The 20,952-nt window shown below is 35.4% G+C and overlaps 3 protein-coding genes and 1 pseudogene across 3 annotated transcripts; all 4 read right to left on the reverse strand.

The window, feature by feature from the left end:
- Positions 1–1,932: 1,932 nt before the first annotated feature.
- On the reverse strand, positions 1,933–6,610 carry LOC104877657 (receptor-like protein 9DC3). The gene is made up of 3 exons (XM_010646429.1): positions 6,464–6,610; positions 2,951–3,261; positions 1,933–2,809 (listed from the first exon to the last, which is right to left on the reverse strand). The coding sequence occupies exons 1-3, from the start codon at positions 6,608–6,610 to the stop codon at positions 1,933–1,935; spliced, it is 1,335 nt and encodes a 444-aa protein (XP_010644731.1).
- Positions 6,559–11,846, reverse strand: LOC104877658 (ABC transporter C family member 3-like; annotated as a pseudogene).
- Positions 11,847–15,461: 3,615 nt separating this feature from the next.
- On the reverse strand, positions 15,462–19,848 carry LOC132253404 (ABC transporter C family member 3-like). Its single transcript, XM_059735279.1, has 10 exons — positions 19,577–19,848; positions 19,190–19,276; positions 18,463–19,113; positions 18,194–18,358; positions 17,195–17,489; positions 16,879–17,093; positions 16,478–16,783; positions 16,261–16,324; positions 15,941–16,180; positions 15,462–15,856 (listed from the first exon to the last, which is right to left on the reverse strand). Exons 1-10 carry the CDS (start codon positions 19,805–19,807, stop codon positions 15,732–15,734), a joined length of 2,379 nt encoding a protein of 792 aa, XP_059591262.1. The 5' UTR covers positions 19,808–19,848; the 3' UTR covers positions 15,462–15,731.
- LOC132253405 (ABC transporter C family member 3-like) lies at positions 19,822–20,952 on the reverse strand. Its single transcript, XM_059735280.1, has one exon. The coding sequence runs from the start codon at positions 20,950–20,952 to the stop codon at positions 19,834–19,836; it is 1,119 nt and encodes a 372-aa protein (XP_059591263.1). The 3' UTR covers positions 19,822–19,833.

Here is a 20,952-nt window from a genome sequence, read left to right on the forward strand (position 1 = left end):
TCAAAGCAAGCGACGAGCAACATCCAGATATGGTTGTTTAGGATTAGCCATGAATTGATTAAGAATTTGAACTAAGAAAATAGTGCCTGGACAACGAATAGTGAGATAGATGAGGCATCTAATATGCCTATGATATAAAAGAAGATTGGGTAAAAGGTCTCCATCAGTTGAAGTAAGTGAGAGGTTGGGTTCCGTAGGTGTCTTGGTAGGCCGAGAACCAAGGAAGCTAGTATCCTCTAAAATATCAAGTGCATATATTTGTTGGGAAAAATAAATACCATGCTGGGAGCATGAAACTTCAAGTCTTAGAAATATTTAAGTGGACCAAGATCTTTTAAGGCAAAGCAATCAGAGATAATTCTTCAAAGTTGAAATGACAGAAAGATAATTGGTACAAACCAATTGTTGGCAATGTCAAATTACTTTATTTCCTATCCCTGGATTGAATAGATAGTTATTTGTTTTGATCTCTATCTTTCTACCTTTAATAGGTATTGGTATTTACCCAGACTTTATTCTCTCATTATTAATTGACAAGGTTGAAGCTATTCTATCTAATTTTTATTTTATTTCATTTTATTATTATTTTTATATATACAGATAGATTTCATGAATAAAAAATAAAAATAAAAATTAAGCTTTTGGTTTTTATAATTGGTGCATGCCTCTAACCTTAGGTTTCCCTAGACTTGATCAAAGCATAAAAAAAATGGCTACAAAAGCCAATAAAATTAATTAATCTAGAGAAAAAATAACTCATATTTGTGATTTGGATGTTTCCAGATCAATTCTAATTTGCTAAAGTCGTTGAAGAAGTTATAGATCTCGTTTACTTGGTGTTCTTCCACCTAATCTCTCCTTACACAAATCCAAACACGTAAGAGAAGTATAAACTACTCTTCCTCCCTAAGAGTGGTTAGAATTTCTCTTTGGAAGATAAAAGACAAAAGATTGAAACCCTAATCCCTAAGGGAGTATTTATAAATCATCCTATGGGTTTAAGTGACTTGTGCCTAGGTATTCACAAAATAACAATCAAGTGTCCTAAAGCTCTAAGGACTTTTGACTACGTTGTAATGTTATTTGGATTAAAAAATGCTAAAGCTACATATCAACATTCTATGAATGTACTTTTCCATGATTTAATTGGTAAAATAATGAAGGTCTATATTGATGATATAGTAGTGCAGGGTTCCATAGGTAGTTTTCAGCCCAAGATAATATAGGCAAAAAAACAGCAACCAGTCTATTATTTTAGTCGATTGATAACTAAAGTAGGAAAGAATTATTCTCCAATATGAGTATTATATCTAGCACTACTTTTTTTCCATAAAGCTCAAACATTGTATGTTGCCTACCATAGTCTAGATGATAGCAAAAATAGATGTAGTAAAATACGATGTTGTCACACCCTATCCCTCAAAGGTTGAATGGGAAAATAAATATTAGCCATCCATCTTAAAAGATTGCATTGATATGCATGAGATGTCGAGCATGCCAACGATTGAGATCTTTACATCATCTCTAGGCCTAAAAGAATTGGGAGAAGCTCAAGCAATGCATATGGAGTTAGAAGAATTGGGAGAGTCTCGATTCAAATCTTTGGATCATCTCTAAGCCTAAAAGAGATAAGTTGCTTGGACCTGTGACAAGAGGGCAAAGAGAAAAGTTTTTAATGGTAACCCATTCATCTTCATTTTAAATTTTGTACCGTTTATCTTTTCATTTTTAAGTTTTAATTTTTTTTAATATTTTTCTAAATTTAAGTTGACTAATTAAAAGGTGTTTGATATTGGCTAAAACCATTTAGATAAAACTATCTCACCAACATTTTTATTTTTTCAAAGACACAGATTACGGGCATTTTCTTAATGACTTGCACTAGATTTAAAATTCTCTCTCACAATCTGCTATCGTAGGACTACGTTTACATTAAATCCTCCTCCTTCGCCTCCTTGTTGATTGAGGATGCTGCCTGTTTATTGGAATGGTCTGGGCGAAGATTCCATTCCCCCAGAATAGAATGTAGCCAATACTCAACCCTGCCACCACCCCACACCCGTATCCCATCCATGCCACCCTCCAATCAAATTCAATTCTCGGATCAGAGTCCAAGAGTCGTTCATGAGTTGATGCCTCTGCTTCCTCATCGACTCTGCATTTCCTGGATAATGGAAATCCGCATAACATTGGGTTCCCCTCGTATGATTTTAGAGGAAATGTGTTGAATTGACCTCCGCTAGGTATGGCTCCTTCGAGGTTGTTTCCTGCCAAGTCCAAGAAGGAATGGAATGTTGGACTTGTTAACTGCACAGGAATCTCCCCTGATAGCTTGTTGTTTGAGAGAGCCAATGACTCAAGCTGGTGAGCATTCTCCAGTGATGATGGTATAGGGCCATCAAGGTTGTTACTAGACAAGTCCAGGTTATGCAATGAATTAAACTCTCCGATGGACTCTGGGATTTTCCCTTCCAATTGATGATTGGAGAGATCAATACTTGTGAAAAAATCTAGAATCCTTTCTAGTTGAAACTCTCCTCCTTTCATTGTTATCTTCATTGAGCTCTGAAACTCATAATAACCCCTTTTGACTCCAAGGTAATTTGGTCCGGAATTTTCATCTTCCTCTTTCATCATTGCTTTCCAAGTGTGGAAGTACTCAGAGGGCAACTGGCTTGCGAAGGCATTGGAAGATAGGTCAATCACATGAAGCATTGGAAAGGCATTCCTCATCCGGGGATGTTTAATCTGGCCATAGAACCTATTGGAGTGCAGGATGAGAACTTGCAGTTGTTGTAAATTCTCCAACCTGAACGGAAAAATATCATTTATCTGGTTGTTAACCAGGTGTTCTAATTGATTTCAGTTGAACACAAGTATAGTTAATGATTCTGCATAAACCCGCGGCATGGCTCCCTTCAAACCATTCCCACCTAGATTTAGTACTGACAGAGAACTGCTGAAGTTACCTAGACAACTTGGTATTGTGCCATCCAAATTGTTATTTGATAGATCAAGGACTTCAGATAGATCAAGATAACGAGGAGTGGTCAAGTTTGAGAACATGTCCAAGTCCATGCTACCTTTGAAGTCATTGGAAGAAAGATAAATGACTTCTAGACTCGTGAGTTGAGCAATCCATCTTGGAATAGGGCCCTGCAACACGTTATCACTAAGATCTAGCTCCTTCAAAAATGGGGAAGGCTTGTAAGGAAGCTGGGTAGGCAGAGCTTGGAGTCGGTTCTCGTGAAGATCTAATACCTTCAATGATGGGAATATAAACAAAGAATAATTTATTACACCATCAAGTGAGGCAGACAAGATCGCTGTCTGGAGACAAACTAGTGATCATCTTGTTTGGTAGAATCAGAGATGGAATTGATTCACTGAAATGGTTTGATGAAAGGTCCATAGTTTCAAGTTTTGTGAGATTGACAATGGAATGTGGGATTTTTCCTGAGAAATTGTTAGATGAGAGGTCCAAACTCTGCAGCTGCCTGAGGTTGCCAATTGAACTTGGGATTGAACCATGAAAATGGTTTGACGAGAGGTCCAAACTTTTCAGCTGTACAAGCTTACCTATCCCTTTGAAATGGTTCGATGAAAGGTCCAAATTCTGTAGCTTTCTAAGGCTGCCAATTGAGTTTGGGGGATAGGACCACTGATATTAAGACCATTAAGATCTAAGTCAATTTATTATTAAATTACATCTAATATAATATTATGATATTTGATTGTAATATGTCTAATTTTAAAATATATATTAATATTAAAATTATGATTCATTTAATTCAATTGTATTAAACAATATAAAATAAATTATGATATATATATATAATTTTTTAATATTTAATTAATTATTAATGATATTAAAAACATTATAAAGAAAATTACATAATTTTTATATTTTTGATAATCAATTAAAAGAAAATTTTTCATTTAATTATAAAATAATTATAATTAATTTGCTTTTTAAAATATTCTTTTAATATTTTCTTTATATAATGAGTTTAACTATATATATGTTTAATGCATATTATATAATAAGGGTAAGTTTGACTAGATGGTGAGTGGGTTGAACCTCAAACCTTTTGGTTTGGGGTTCAAATCTCCTCATATATCGCCACATATCGTGATATTTTCCTCTTGATCCCTACCTTTAATAGGGATGAACTAGCTACCTTGGAAAGATATCCACCTTTTCTTATCATCCCTTTCTCTTATCATTTGTGATTTATTAAAGGATTGGCTCAGATTAATGTAAATATATTGAATTAAACTAAATCATGAGAGATTTTATTGAATACTAAATGATTATAAAAGTTGTATCCAAACTCAAAAGTTTTTTTCTTTCTTTTTTAATTTGCTCTCTGTTCACCAAGAAATTTATGGTATTTATGAAAAACCTAACCCTAAAAACAAAAACAAAAGTGTTAAAATTTCCAATGAGAAGCAAAAAAGCCGAATGGGGAAAGTCTCAAAGTGAAATTCTGGAAATTATAGTTTGTATAAAAAATTTCAATACCTTCGTAGTGGTGTCAAAATGCATTTTGATAAATGTCTAAACCTTATAGGCCTCTAGCATGCTTCTAATGTGGTATTGGGTTGATTATGACATGTATCATAATGTATCTTTTTGTATTATGATGTATTGAAATATTGCATCTTATATCAAAATTGTATCTTAATATATCTTTTTGTATCTTGATGTATTGAAATGTTGCACCTTGTATTGAAATTGTATCTCCATGTATTATTCATTTTGATAAACCCTAAAAATTTTGGTATCTTCAGAATGCTTTTGTAGGAAAATTTGGATACATCCACTATATTGAAATGTTTATCAAAATTAATCTTTCATATTGAAATGCATTTTGATAAACTCCTAAACTCACTAGATCTTTGAGAGGTTGAGGTTGGTGATTTTCAATACCTTATTGTGGCATCGAAATCAATATTGAAATGCATTTCTTGTATCAAAATGGTGTCCTCGCATCAAATTGTGTATTGCTCGACATCAAAATGTATTCTAATAACACCCCAAACTTATTGTGTTTGGATTGACTCTACTCTCTTGTATTGAAGTTGTTAGGACAATGAGTCTTCAATGTATTTTGACAATTTTGTTTCATTCTATTTTTGGCTTAAGAATCTTTTTAGATAGTGACTTACTCTCCATCGAAGATCCAAGGCTATTGTTCATCCAACCGAAAAGTCACAGGTATATCCAAGAAGGTTTGACTTGTGACAAGTTAGGTAATCAAAGGGGATAAAGTAAATTGATATATTTTAAAAAATTAAAATTAAAAAGGTTTGTTAAAGGACAATTCGTTTGTTTGTTTGTTTTTTTTATTTTTAAATAAGATATGATTGAATTAGAAGTTTTAAAATTGAGCTAAAATCTCTTAATTATTTTTTTGACAACTTTGGGATTTTATTTTTAAGAAAGTTGATATTTTGTTTTTAACAAAATTCTTTTCTTAATTAATTTTTAGAAAGTTGTTATTCATTTTTTTTTTTTTAAGAAAATTATTTTTTTAGTTAATCTTTAGACAGTAGATATTTTATTCCATTTCCAACCATTTTGGGTTTGGACATTGATGAGAGAGACTCAACCTAACTTGCTCTACCATTCCCAATCTCTCAAGAAAGATTCAAGGATTGAATCTTGGGTTGTTGGAAGATTTACATTCCTTCAACGAGGCTGAGGAGTATTCATTAGAGTAATTGGAGATTGTTACATTACAAACATGGATCAAGTAGTAGGTACGGAAAAATAATTCTTAAGGGTAAAACAATAAAGTAAATCTATGTAACTTGATCTCATATAATGGATTTAGATTAAAGGTTTTAAATCTTATGATTTTATTATTATTATTATTATTTTTATTATTTTATATCTCCATAGTAAGTGTGAGTTTTCCACAAAAATTAATGTGTTCTTTGCATGCTTGTTTACTTTTTTAAATATTTAGGATATTTTGTTAATCCTTGATAACTTGCTAGTTTAATTAGGTTAAAAACTCTACTCCCTATTTAAATTTAGTTATTAATTCTTAATCCTTATATTATAATTTTTAATTACACTCATGCATCCCCTGTGTTACCCTATTGGACCACGACTTTTTAGAAGTGATGTTGAAATCCACTCTTCCGTAATAAAATTCCTCTTTTTCCTTGCATTCCTCACTAGATGTAAAGATTGATCGTCAATTTGAGGCTTAGCACATATTTAAGTTACAAGATAATGATATGCACTCAAAAGTTATTTAAAAGCCTATTTTTATATATGGAAAAACATCAGTTTTGAGTGCTAATCAACTACTGCATATGGGATTGTAACTGCATTTTAGTTGTCGTCATTGTCAAGCAAGGTTTTAAGTTGAAGTTTTTGAAGGGTGCATCACGTGGGCTTGCTGGTTCAGATATCACCCGCATTTTCAAGACTAGAATTTAACCTCACAGTGTACTCTGCTACAAGCTTGGCGAAAGATGACGACTTGTTCTCTAGCAATCTCGTTGGGGTATCGTATTCCTCAATTAGCCCTACATCATCGACATTTCCAGGGAAATAAATCAAGAAGAATGCAGATGAAGTTAAGAGTGCCATTAGTTCATGTTGATAGTACTAACCATGATCCAGAAGTAGAACCATGTCACTATCAAGAACAGAAGTAGTTCGATGTGCAATAGTTATGACTGTAGAATCGACAAAGTGTTGTCTAAGGGTTTGCTGAATCAGATTTTCTGTGGCTGTATCAACTGATGCAGTAGCTTCATCAGGCACCAAGACCTTGCTTTTCTTGAGTAGAACTCGGCCAAGACAAACCAGTTGCCTCTGACCCATGCTCCAATTCTCTCCATTCTCAATAACTGCCAAATGCATACTAACATTAGGAGACTTATATGAGGTTTCTATTTAGATTTTATGTTAGCATGGCGGGAGAAATAACCTGTAGAATCTAGCTTTCCTTCTTTCTTCCTGACTTCATCTCCAAGCTGGCACTTATCCAGAGCCTGAACCAATAAGTTAGTTAACAACATTGCACTTCTACAGTATTAAGAAATGTGGCGAAGGAAACTATATTTCTACTATATTAAGAAAAGATAGTAGAGGAAAACTACATGTCTACCATACTTAAGTATATCAATAGAATAGACAAAACCTACCTCCCAAATCTGCTCATCTGACTACTCTTCAAGTGGGTCAAGGTTGCTCCGTACAGTCCCTTCAAACATGGTTGGATCCTGAGGGATAATGCTTAGTCTGGACCGCAAATCATGTAGTCCAATGGAAGAGATGTTGGTACCATCTATCATAATCTGACCAGCAGCAGGTTCAACAATTCGAAAGAGGATCTGTATGAGGGTTGATTTACCGCTGCCAGTTCACCCTACAATGCCAGTCTTCATTCCTCCTAAACTGCAGAAATACATTACTTAAACACAGCATCTAAACTGCAAAACCGGCAGTCCATCTTGCAGCCAATTTCATTACCCTTATCTTAAAAATGAATCGGCACTAAAAAACCACCATATCAACAGTAAAGAAACTTTCATTTTGAGGCCATAGTAATTGACATGGTACATACAAATTGGCACCTCCTCAATATGCAATGCTTGTGATTGAGCCCCGGCTCAGCAGGATCAGAAAGGAACATGAGCATGCCATGAATTGTAAGAGTTATCCTGAATTAGGATTCCATTTTAATGCAGTTGGTTTAAAATGAATCAAATTACTCGATAAGCAATGCACTACTCCAAATTTTTTGCTAAGCAACATTTTGGAGTAAAGTTCTGTTTATACCAAAAATGGTTTTGAACCTACTGGCATTTTCAGGAACAGATATGATTGATAATCTAATCTGCAAGAGTACATGGCATCAGTAAGCGAAGAAAATAATTAATGTAATATGAGAAACATAAGGTGATCTTAACTACAGAGCATGAGATGTCATGTGACAAAGCCATGTGTTGGCTGGCATTAAATAACAAGAAGAGGTCCTAACAAGTTCACAATGGTTACCTGATACCAGATGCAGGTTGCAATCACAGGAATAAAGACAATGAAAACCTGCCATGCAACCTGTGACATAACTGCAATAATTCCCCGGAGCCGAATCAATGAGAAGGCAAATGCCCCAACTTGCATGGGAATGTTTGTGTCGATCGCATTTTGGTCTGTAGAAGCCTGAAAAAAGGGAAGGATCAATTAAGTAATAATCTAACACTTCACTTTGGTCATTAGGGAAAAATGCAAGGCAGAAATAAATATATATTCATATTTGCACTTACTCTGTTTAGAATCCGTCCACTTGGGGTGGCATCAAAGAATGACATTGGGGCACGGAAAAGGCTCAAATGCATTTTATTGAAGAGTATAGTAGCTGTTACAAGAATCATGGCTCTAGAAAGGACGCTAAAAGAACTTCCAACAGCCAAAGCTACATAAACAATCATGAGAGTAGAACCTCTAACTGCAGGTTTCACATCATCTGACACGGGACTTGACCAAGCCATCCAATAATTGCTTCCAATCTGAAGCAGCTGAAAGAGAATCTGTGACAACAATATAAAGGGCACAAGAGCTCCTCCATATGCTGTCCTGATGTATTTCCAATAAACCCATAGCCCAACTTTACCTTTCTCTCTCTCCTCTTCTTGAACAAGCTGACCTTTTGGTCCATCTATCTCCTCTGCTTTACCATTTTGGCCACCTTTGTTTTCTTCTTTTTCTATAACTTCAGAAGTACCACCAATATTATCACTGTCCTCATGGATACTTGATTTTTCTGAAAGTGACCCTGCCTCTACAGAATTGAGTGCTGACAAAGCTTTCTTATGTGCACCAACAAGTTCCATAAAATCAGTTCCAGAGTTGAGAATTTCATTGTACTTTCCAGCTTGTGTAATTCTTCCATCTTTCATGACCTGCGGGTATGCTACATTTCTTCAGTTTATCTAATGGAAACAAAGGCAGGGAAGAAAAAAAATGGTAATTACTCACCAGTATGAGATCAGCAGCAGGTAAGAACTCTACTTGATGTGTAACATAGATCACAGTTTTCGAACCCAATAGACCCAGCAAACATTCCTGTTATATGAAGATTACTTACAAATAAGATCAATGAAAGATTTTATTTTTATTTTTATTTCATTTATTATATATAATAAAAGGGAAAGGAAAAAAAACAAAGGGCAATGGGTTAGCAAGGGTCCCTAATTACCTCAGCCAGACCAAGAACCAAATCTCATATAGCCCATAGCAGTGCATATTTAAACATACAAGGATAGCTCAATTTCTACTTGATGCAATGGCATTGTATAGATAACATGTTTTATTTCATATATATGTATATTGATCAAACTCAGGCTTTTATAAGAGAAAGAAATTACCTTAAAGAGATGGGTTCCTGTATGAGCATCCACAGCACTGAAAGGATCATCAAACAGATAAATATCAGCGTTTTGGTAAAGTGCACGTGCAATCTGTATTCTTTGCTTCTGGCCACCACTCAAATTGATTCCCCGCTTACCTATAACCGTCTGATCACCAAATGAGAGAACCTCCAGGTCCTTCTTCAAGGAACATGCATCAAGGACCCTTTCATACCTTTCTCTGTCCATCTCCTTACCAAACAAGATGTTCTCTTCTATCTTGCCACTCTGTATCCAAGGAGACTGAGCAACATAGGCCTTTGTTCCACACAGCTTAAGGATACCAGATATCTTAGGCACCTCTCCCAATATACAGGAGAGTAAGCTTGACTTGCCTGAGCCTACAGTACCACAAACAGCAACCCTCATGCCACGGCACACCCGCAAATTAATATCCTTCAGTGTTGGATTAGGGGAAGATAAATCCCAAGAGAAATTCCCATCCACTATCTCAATTGCTGTATCAGAACTACCTTTTGGAAGCCTCTCGATAACATCACTCTGCAGGTCAACTAGACGAAGAAAGGATGTAATTCTGTCAAGGGATACTTTAGTCTGAGCTATCATTGAGATTAGGTCAGGAAGACTGTAGATGGGTTGTTGAAGTATCCTGAATGTTGCAAGTGAAGATAAGATCTTCCCTGATTCAAGCGGGATTCCTATAAGCATGCAAGTTCCAAAGGTGACCACGGACACAAATGTTGGGGCAACCCAGAAAAAAAAAGTGGTCATGGCTGAAGTGTAAAGATATTTTTTCAACCACCCCGTCTCATTCTTCCGAAGGTCTACAATTTTAGACAAAAACTTCATCTCCCATCCCTGAAGCTTGAGAATCCTCATGTTTCTTAAAATCTCAGATGTTGCCTTCATCCTTTTATCTTTTGATTCCATTAACTTGCCCTGAAACTTCTCTTCCCATTTCCCCAGTGGAACATTTGCCAACATAACAATTATAGTTGCAAAGAAAGCTGCAACTGAAGCAAGGCCGACGTTTTTATACAAGATTAGCAAGGCTAGAGTAACTTGCACAATCACCATCCATGGTCCATGCATATACCAAATGAAATCCCCAATTCTCTCCGCATCAACAGACATAAAATTAATGATCTCCCCAGTAGTATGGCCCTGCTTTGACTGGCAGGAAAGAGTCAAACCCTTGTTGTAGATCATTGTGATCATTACTGCTCTGATCCTAAAACCAACCTGCTGCAATCTAAAGGAACACTGCCTCAGTGAAAGGCACTCAACAAGCTTCGCAAGAAAAAAGACCATAACCAAAACATAGCCTTCATTTTTGAATTCCCTCCGCCCATTGAGATATTGAACGAAGGTGTCAATAAGATAGGGCCCAACATAAGAAGCTAATATGTCCAGAAGTAGGAATAAAGCCGTCAATAGGATTTCTGCCCAAAATGCAAAGATCAATGCTTTCACAAGCTTAAGCGTGGTCACTCCATTACTTCCACCACAATCACACTGGAGCTTATTTCTAAATGCTGGAAAGACCGCTACAACGCTGTTGCTGGTATCAAGCTGAGGAACATCCCCAAGGTCTAATGTTTTCTTGTTACCCTCAGCAATCAAGGGACCGATCCAAGAGAAAGTAAGAAGGCTAAAAAAACCAGCTTTTGAAAAGGGGGTCACAGTTTCTTCCCCCTTGGATTCATCAGACTCTACTATACTTATACTGGTGCCACCATTCAAAAGTGGTTCCCTAAGAATTGATTCCTTACCTTGATTCTTTCCCAAAAACCCGGAATAGCACAAGAACAGACCAGTTATGACGTAGACAATGTCGGGCACCAAAAATTGAACTTGTAGGGACTGGTCTTTCTTAACAATGTCTATAACAAGGCAATAACAAGAGATGGAGAAGTAAAATCCCCACCAAACTCTTAACAAAAACGGGAACTTTGGTTCAACAGAACCATGGAATTGAGTGTGCAAATATACACAAACTGCTCCCCAGGAAAGTGTTCTGAGCACTAAATCCAAAAGTGTGACCAGCTTTTCACCAGACCAGCCATTTCTATACCAATAAAAGTAGTTCAAAAAACACAAGAAGAAATTCAACAGTGACAGACCCTGACAGCATGCAAACGTTTGCTTATAGTACAAAAACCTAGTCCTCTTACAATTTTCAAGAGCACCCCCGTTGATTCTCTTGCACACCCATGATACAAACAGGAGAAGCAACAAAACTAGATGCAATGAGGCAGAAAAGGCACGTAAAAAGACTGGGTTTAGCAGAAAACCAATACCTGGGTACGTAACCATGGCTTCGAGCCCCACCATTTTTTGAGAACCTTTGGATTCCACTAAAATGGTATTTTGGAGGTGTGCTCATGAATTGGCACTTGACAGTGAAGATTTTTGGTACTTCATATATGAGAAATAAGATGGGATGTCACTGGTTTTTTAAGAGTGTATTCCACATGAGAAAGTCAGTCAATGGATACTTCCAAGGGCGCCGGATAACTTGGCAGCCATCGAATGTTGACGGACATGGCAAAGAAGCTAGGCAGGCACGAAGAGAGAGACAACTTTAAAGACATAGAGACAATTTTCTTGCTTCCCTTTTTTTTATTGATCATCTTTTTAGTAGAATTTTCATTGCCAAATATTTTTATTTCCAAAATCCAAAAGATTTATGATTTATTTTTTTGATTCACATTTCATTCCAACAAACTACTCTATGGTATCATAAATATTTGGGAAATTCCCCGTTATTATCTTATTTTCCATAAAAAGTTTTAGAAACAAATTTCAAATTACCAGGATGACAAAAAAAAAAAAAAAAAAAAAAACCACACACACATAAAAGAAAAAGAAAAATAATATTTTTTATTTAGCAATTTAATTTAATTACCATTATTTAGTTAATTTTAAATTAGAATTCAATTATGGAATTTAGTTAATTCCTTTTTTATTTCATAGTAGAACCATTGATATTTTTACAATCATAATTTCTATTTTTTTTTAATTCTCTAAGGTTTGTAAACTTTTTTTTTTTTTTCTGAACTATTATGCTTTATGAAGGATTATCCCCTTCATTCCCTCTGAAAATAGGTAACATTGACACTGGTTGTGGTTTGATCATGATATGTTCTCAAGTGGCAATGAAGCATGAGGGTTTTGTTGACCCTAGGAGGGTTAAGATGATCTCTCATCAACCTATAGGCTTGGAAATGCCTAACTTGTTGATTGTTATTGTTGCTTTGATTTGTTAGGTCATTTATACTTGCTTGAATTGGCTAAATTTGTCTTTGGCGTCTAGTAAAAATATCCATATTCTAAACAAGCATAAAAAGTAAGAAGATGAAAAGTAAAAACTAGAAATAAATAAAATTCCTATTATTAAAGAAAACCAACTATTTAAAACAAAAAAACTAAAAACTAATTAGTACGTAATTAATTGACTTAGATAAAACTTGTTACTAATTCCTTAACAATGACATCATTTTCTTAACCGAAAATCCCTAATACAAATAAAATACTAAAGCATAAATACATGATAAAATTAGTCAAGAAAAATGAGGGATAGAGTTATCACAACTTGTAGTATTTCAAGTTATCATCCTTAGGGAATCAAAAAATTTTAACTAATTTTATCTAAAAGTAGTGATTTTTATTAAAAAAATGATTAGATTGAAATTATGATTTGATGGATAAATTAAGAAAACAATGATAAACCAATCTAAAGATTTTCACAAATCCAATCTCAAACCTAGGATTGAGGGATAATAAATAATGATTAAAGGATTTTTTGTCTTCGTAGATTAGACCACAATATAGGCCATCCAAGTTTGGAACCATGTTTTCAAACTTAAAATCCATTCTCTAATAGTCATTCAACAAATAATTTGAAACAATGTTTTATCCTTTAGGACATTTAAAACCCAATATTCATTTGGTGTACTCTCCTCAGTCATCAATTACATTAACATATGATCACACTAGGTCAACTATTGATCATAATCCCTTATGCATCAAAGGACCCCTAGCATGTATCCTATGTATCTCTAATAGGGACGAACTAGCAAATAATTAAACTTTTATACAAAAATTTAAAGATTAGAAACTTACTACCATTAAAAGATATCACATTTTCATATCATCCCTTTGTCTCGAATTATTCATGATTTATTGTTACATCTCCAATGAGGAATTTAGCCACTCATGCTCAGATTAATGTCATACATTGAATTAAATCGAATCATGAGAGATTTTATTGAAAACTAAATAATTATAAAAGTTGTATCCAAACTCAAAAGTTTCTCTTCTTCTCTACTCTCTTTGTTCCTAAAGAAATTTATGGTATTTATAAAAAACTAACGCTACAAACATAAATAAAAGTGCTAAAACATCCAAAGACAGTAAAAGAGCCAAATAGGGAAAGCCTTGAAGTGAAATTCTAGAAATTGTAGTTTGTAGAAAAAAATTTGATACCTCCATAGTGGTATCAGATTGCATTTCGATAAATGCCCAAACCTTATAGACCTTTGGCATGCTTCCAATGTGTTATTGGATTGATTACAACATGTATCATAATGTATCTTTTTGTATTGACACCTTATATTAAAATTGTATCTCAATGCATCTTTTCGTATTGAAATGTTGCACTTTGTATCAAAATTGCATCTCCTTGTATCGAAATTCATTTTGATGAACCTTGAAATTTTTTACATCTTTGGAATGCTTTTCCAAGAAAATTTGGATGCCTCCACTATAATTGAAATGTTTATCAAAATTCATCTTTCGTATCGAAATACATTTTGATAAACTCCTGAACTGAACTCACTAGATCTTTGGAAGGTTGAGGTTGGTGATTTTTTATGCCTTCTCATTGCATGAAAATCAATATCAAAATGCATTTCTTGTATTGAAATGGTGTTCTCACATCAAATTGTGTATCACATAGTATCAAAATGCATTCCAATAACACCCCAAACTTACTATGTTCCAATTGACTCTACTCCTTTGTATTGAAGTTGTTAGGACAATGAGTCTTCATCGTATGTTGACAATTTTGTCCCATTCTTTGAAGATCCAAGGTTATTGTTTGTCCAATTGAAAAGTCACATGTACGCCCAAAATGGTTTCACTTGTGGCAAGTTAGGTACACAAAGGGAATAAAGCAGATCAATATATTTTTTTAAAGAATTAAAAAGGTTTGTTAAAGGCAAGTTAGTATTATTAGTTTTTTTTTTTAATAAAGTAAGGTTGGATTGGAAATTTTAAAATTGAGTTAAAATCTCTTAATTAATTTTTGACAACTTTGAAATTTTATTTTTATTAGAAATTTGATATTTTATTTTTAAGAAAATTATTTTCTTAATTAATTTTTAGAAAGTTGATATTCTTTTTTTTTTTTTAAGAAAACTATTTTCTTAATTAATCTTTAGAAAGTTGAGATTTAATTCCATTTCCAAGTCTCTAAGCTTTTATGCCTATATGTATAAACCCTTGCTTAACACATTTTGGGGTTGGACATTATTGAGAGAGATTTGACCTAACTTGCCCTTTCCAATCTCTCAAGAAAGTTTAAAAGATTGAATCTTAGATTGTTGGAAGACCTATATTCCTTCATTGAGGCTAAGGAGTATTCATTAAAGCAATTGGAGATTGCTATGTCATGTGGATCAAGTTGTAGCTATCGAAAAGTAAGTCTTTAGGGTAAAACAACGATAAATCTCTGTAATTTGATCTCATATAATGGATTTAGATTAAGGGTTTTAAACCCCATGTTTGTTTTATCTCCATAATAGTGTTGGGGTTTTTCATATAAAAATTCTTGTGTCCTATGCATGCATATTTACTTTCTTTCTTTTTTTCTAATATTTTGGATATTTTGTTAATCCCTACTATCTTATAGATTTAATTAAGTTAAAAACTCTACTCCCTATTTAAATTGAGTAATTAATTCTTAATCCTTATATTATAATTTTTAATTACACCCATTCATCCCTTTGATGTCACCTTATCGGACTACAGTTTTTTAGAAGTGATTTTGAAATCAACTCTTATGCATCAAAATTCCTCTTTTTCCTTGCATTCTTCATTAGATGTACATATTAATCCTCAATTTGAGGCTTTGCAAATATTTAAGTTACAAGATAATGATTTGCACTCAAAAGTTATTTAAAAGCCTATTTTTATGTATGGAAAAACATCAGTTTTGAGTGCTTATCAACTACTGCATTTGGGATTGTAACTGCAGTTTAGTTGTCGTCATTGTCACGCAAGATTTTAAGTTGAAGTTTTTGACCGGTGCAACAGGCGTGCTTGCTGGTTCAGATATCACCCGCATTTTCAAGATTAGAATGTGACCTCACAGTGTACTCTGCTACAAGCTTTGCAAAAGATGACGACTTGTTCTCTAGCAATCTGGTGGGGGTATCGTATTCCTCAATAAGCCCTGCATCGACATTTCCAGGGAAATAAATCAAGAAGAATGCAGATGAAGTTAAGAGTGCCATTAGTTCATGTTGATAGTACTAACCATGATCCAGAAGTAGAACCTTGTCACTATCAAGAACAGAAGTAATTCGATGTGCAATGGTTATGACTGTGGAATCGACAAAGTGTTGTCTAAGGGTTTGCTGAATCAGATTATCCGTGGCTGTATCAACTGATGCAGTAGCTTCATCAAGCACTAAGACCTTGCTTTTCTTCAGTAGAACTCTGCCAAGACAAACCAGTTGCCTCTGACCCATGCTCCAATTCTCTCCATTCTCAATAACTGCCAAATGCATGCCAACATTAGGAGTCTTATATGAGGTTACTATTTAGATTTTATGTTAGCATGGCGGGAGAAATAACCTGCAGAATCTAGCTTTCCTTCTTTCTTCCTGACTTCATCTCCAAGCTGGCACTTATCCAGAGCCTGAACCAATAAGTTAGTTAACAACATTGCATTTCTACAGTAATAAGAAATGCAGCAAAGGAAACTATATTTCTACTGTATTAAGAAAACATAGTAGAGGAAAACTACATGTCTACCATACTTACGTAAATCAATAGAATAAACAAAACCTACCTCCCAAATCTGTTCATCTGAGTGCTCTTCAAGTGGGTCAAGGTTGCTCCGTACAGTCCCTTCAAACATGGTTGGATCCTGAGGGATAATGCTTAGTCTAGTCCGCAAATCATTTAGTCCAATAGAAGAGATGTTGGTACCATCTATCATAATCTGACCAGCGGCAGGTTCAACAATTCGAAAGAGGGTCTGTATGAGGGTTGATTTACCACTGCCAGTTCGCCCTACAATGCCAGTCTTCATTCCTCCCAGGAAAGTGCATGTGAGACCTCTCAATACAAGTGGCATGTGTGGGGCATAGCGGACCTACATCCACACTCACCGTCATCAAACATATGGAAATTCCTCTGACCAGAGGAAGCCATGAATAACCCTCTAGCATATATATAAATAGAAATTACCTGCAAATCCTGAATATCAACTTCTCCATGTGAAGGCCAAGAACATGCTAGCCTGTTTTCTTCTGTGACAAGAGGAGGCTCGCTTGGAATGGAAGTGTATTGAAGTATTCTCTCAACTGATATAATTTTATTCTCCATATTGCAAAGATTCCATATTACCCTAGCTTGTATCATGTTCAAATTAAGTCCATATGTCATTGCTAGGCCCGCAATACCTTTAATGGAAGTGGAAAAGAGTGTTAGTAATTCTCCTATGCCATTTGCTATTGAGAGTGACATGGATAATCAGTGAATATACCAGAACAGAGATACTTACCAGGATCAATTACTCCCTCTGGAACAGAGATTAAGAAAACCAAAGAGAAGGCAAATGTAACAGAAGATAGCATATCCAAGCGGAAGCACAGCCATTCCATTGCACCAGCAATGTTGAACTTGGGCCGTAAATACCCATCTACCAATTTCATGTTTGTATCCCTGAATCTAGATTCTTGATCAAAGCTTCTGATGGTCATAGATCCTGCTATAGTTTCAGAAAAATGTTGAATTACTGGAGCTTTGCATACTCCAGCCAATCTTGACAGTTCTCGTGCTGAAGGTATGTAATATTGCTGCTTAATTATAATGTTGTAAGAACCTTTTGCTCATATATGATATAAATCTAAGCTTTAAGGGGTATTGAAAAAAAGGGGGAAAAATGGTTTTGGAAATGATAAAAAAATAGAAATACATTAGTTAAACATTGCATCTAAACAGCAAAACCTGCAGTTTATCTTGCAGCCAATTTCATTACTCTTATCTGAAAAGTGAATTGGCACTCAAAAACCACCATATCAACACTAAAGAAACTTTCATTCTGAGGCCATATTAATTGGCATGGCACATTCATATTTGCACCTCCTTAATATGCAATGCTTGTGACTGAGCCCCAGCTCAGCTGGATCAGAAAGGAACATGAACATGCCATGAATTGTAAGAGTTATCCTGAATTAGGATTCCATTTTAATGCAGTTGGTTTAAAACGAATCAAATTTCTCAGTAAGCAATGCACTACTCCAATTTTTTTTCTAAGCAACATTTTGGAGTAAAGCTTAGTTTATACCCAAAATGGTTTTGAGCCTACTGGCATTTTCATGGACATATGATTGATAATCTAATGTGGAAGAGTACATGGCATATGTAAGCAAAGAAAATAAATAATGTAATATGAGAAACATAAGGTGATCTCAACTACAGAGCATGAGATGTCATGTGACAAAGCCATGTGTTGGCATTAACTAACAAGAAGAGGTCCTAATAAGTTCACAATGGTTACCTGATACCAGATGCAGGTTGCAATCACAGGAATAAAGACAATGAAAACCTGCCATGCAACCTGTGACATAACTGCAATAATTCCCAGGAGCTGAATCAATTGGAAGGCAAATGCCCCAACTTGCATTGGCATGGTTGTATCGATCGTACTTTGGTCTGCAGAAGCCTGTAAAAAAGGGAAGGATCAATTAAGTGATATTCTAACACTAACTTTGGTAAATGGGGAAAAATGCAAGGCAGAAATAGACATATATTCATATTTTCACTTACTCTGTTTAGAATTCGCCCACTTGGGGTGGCATCAAAGAATGACATTGGGGCACGGAAGACGCACAAATGCATTTTATTGAAGAGTATAGTAGCTGTCTTGTAACCAGCTGTTACAAGAAGCATGGCTCTGGAAAGGACGCAAAAAGAACTTCCAACAGCCAAAGCTACATAAACAATTATGAGAGTAGAACCTCTAACTGCAGGTTTCACATCATCTGACACGGGACTTGCCCAAGCCATCCAATAATTGCTTCCAATCTGAAGCAGCTGAAAGAGAATCTGTGACAACAATATAAAGGGCACAAGAGCTCCTCCATATGCTGTCCTGATGTATTTCCAATAAACCCATAGCCCAACTTTACCTTTCTCTCTCTCCTCTTCTTGAACAAGCTGACCTTTTGGTCCATCTATCTCCTCTGCTTTACCATTTTGGCCACCTCTGTTTTCTTCTTTTTCAACTACTTCAGAAGTACCACCAATATTATCACTATCCTCAAGGATACTTAATTTTTCTGAAAGTGACCCTGCCTCTACAGAATTGAGTGCTAACAAAGCTTTCTTATGTGCACCAACAAGTTCCATAAAATCAGTTCCAGAGTTGAGAATTTCATTGTACTTTCCTGCTTGTGTAACCCTTCCATCTTTCATGACCTGCAGGTATGCTACATTTCTTAAGTTTATCTAATGAAAACAAAGGCAAGGAAGAAAAAACATTGTAATTACTCACCAGTATGAGATCAGCAGCAGGTAAGAACTCTACTTGATGTGTAACATAAATCACTGTTTTCGAACCCGAGAGACCCAGCAAACATTCCTGTTATATGAAGATTACTTACAAATACGATCAATGAAAGATTTTTTTTTTTCATTTATTATATATAATAAAAAGGAAAGGAAACAAAACAAAGGGCAATGGCATAGCAAGGGTCCCTAATTACCTCAGCCAGACCAAGAACCAAATCTTATATAGCCCATAGCAGTGCATATTAAAACATACAAGGATAGCTCATTTTCTACTTAATGCAATGGCATTGTATAGATAATATGTTGTTTTACTTCATATATATATATATATATAGATCAAACTCAGGCTTTTATAAGAGAAAAAAATTACCTTAAAGAGATGGGTTCCTGTATGAGCATCCACGGCACTGAAGGGGTCATCAAACAGATAAATATCAGCATTTTGGTAGAGCGCACGTGCAATCTGTATTCTTTGCTTCTGGCCACCACTCATATTGATTCCCCACTCACCTATTACTGTCTGATCACCAAATGAGAGAACCTCCAGGTCCTTCTTTAAGGAACATGCATCAAGGACCCTTTCATACCTTTCTCTTTCCATCTCCTTACCAAACAAGATGTTCTCTTCTATCTTGCCACTCTGTATCCAAGGAGACTGAGCAATCTAAAGAACCAGTGCCTCACTGAAAGGCACTCAACAAGCTTCGCAACAAAAAAAGCCATAGCCAAAAGATAGCCTTCATTTTTGAATTCCCTTCGCCCATTGAGATATTGAACGAAGGTATCAATAAGATAGGGCCCAACATAAGATGCTAATGTGTTTACAAGTACCAAGAAAGCCGTCAATAGGATTTCTGCCCAGCATGCAAAGATCAATGCTTTCACCAGCTTAAGCGTGGTCACTCCACTACTTCCACCACTATCACACTGGAGCTTATTACTAAATGCTGGAAAGACCCCCGCAACGCTGTTGCTGGTATCAAGCTGAGGAACATCCTCAAGGTCTAATGTTTTCTTGTTACCCTCAGCAATCAAGGGACCGATCCAAGAGAAAGTAAGAAGGCTAAAAAAACTAGCTTTTGAAAAGGGGGTCACAGTTGCTTCCCCCTTGGATTTATTAGACTCCACTCTACTTATACTGGTACTACCATTCAAAAGGGGTTCCCTAAGAATCGATTCCTCGCCTTGATTCTTTCCCAAAAATCCCGAATAGCACAAGAACAGACCAGTTATGACGTAGACAATATCGGGCACCAAATATTGAATTCGTAGGGACTGGTGTCTCTTGACAATATCTAGAACAAGGCAATAACATGAGATGGAGAAGTAAAATCCCCACCAAACTCTTAACAAAAATGGGAACTTTGGTTCAACAGAACCAATGAATTGAGTGTGCAAATATACACAAACTGCTCCCCAGGCAAGTGTTCTGAGCACTAAATCCAAAAGGGTCACCAGCCTTTCATCAGACCAGCCATTTCTATACCAATAAAAGTAGTTCAAAAAACACAACAACAAATTCAACAGCGACAGACCCTGACAGCAAGCAAACGTTTGCTTATAGTACAAAAACCTAGTCCTCTTACAATTTTCAGGAGCACCCCCCTTGATTCTCTTGCACACCCATGATACAAATAGGAGAAGCAACAAAACTAGATGCAATGAGGCAGAAAATGCACGTAAAAAGACGGGGTTTAGCAGAAAACCAGTACCTGAATACGTAACCATGGCTTCGAATCCCACCAT

The sequence above is a fragment of the Vitis vinifera genome, chromosome 19 (genome assembly GCF_030704535.1).
Source record: "Vitis vinifera cultivar Pinot Noir 40024 chromosome 19, ASM3070453v1".
In the NCBI taxonomy this organism is placed as follows: Eukaryota; Viridiplantae; Streptophyta; class Magnoliopsida; order Vitales; family Vitaceae; genus Vitis; species Vitis vinifera.